This window comes from Crocuta crocuta, unplaced genomic scaffold, assembly GCF_008692635.1.
Source record: "Crocuta crocuta isolate KB4526 unplaced genomic scaffold, BGI_CrCroc_1.0 scaffold466, whole genome shotgun sequence".
Taxonomy (NCBI): domain Eukaryota; kingdom Metazoa; phylum Chordata; class Mammalia; order Carnivora; family Hyaenidae; genus Crocuta; species Crocuta crocuta.
In genome coordinates, this window is record NW_027529672.1 from 8,647,894 (window position 1) to 8,648,169 (window position 276).

Here is a 276-nt window from a genome sequence, read left to right on the forward strand (position 1 = left end):
GAACCGGGCCGCAGCCTCGGCCAGGACCCCTGCCCGGGGGCCCCGGGGGCCCCGAGGCCCTGCCCCGCCGCGCGCACCTATCTCGTCTCCATGCCCCATCCGCGCCAGGGCGTAGAGCAGCTCCGGGGACAGCAGCGCCGGGACGCCCTTCAGCACCACCATGCTCCCGCCTTCTGGAGCGTGGGGCGGGTCCTCGGCGGAAGGGGCGGGTCCTCGGCGGAAGGGGCGGGGCCGAGCGAGGCGTCCCAGAAGGTTGGAAGCTCGGAGCGGGAGGGG

General features: G+C 76.8%; 1 protein-coding gene across 5 annotated transcripts in view; it reads right to left on the reverse strand.

The window, feature by feature from the left end:
• The window catches only part of FUOM (fucose mutarotase), a 5,682-nt gene extending 5,496 nt beyond the window's left edge, over nt 1-186 (reverse strand). For all 5 annotated transcript variants that reach the window (XM_077763018.1, XM_077763021.1, XM_077763016.1 and 2 more), the window contains exon 1: nt 78-186. In XM_077763018.1, coding sequence (XP_077619144.1) covers nt 78-162 — 85 coding nt within the window. In that variant the 5' untranslated portion in view covers nt 163-186. The remainder of the gene's footprint in view (nt 1-77) is intronic.
• Nucleotides 187-276: the final 90 nt, after the last annotated feature.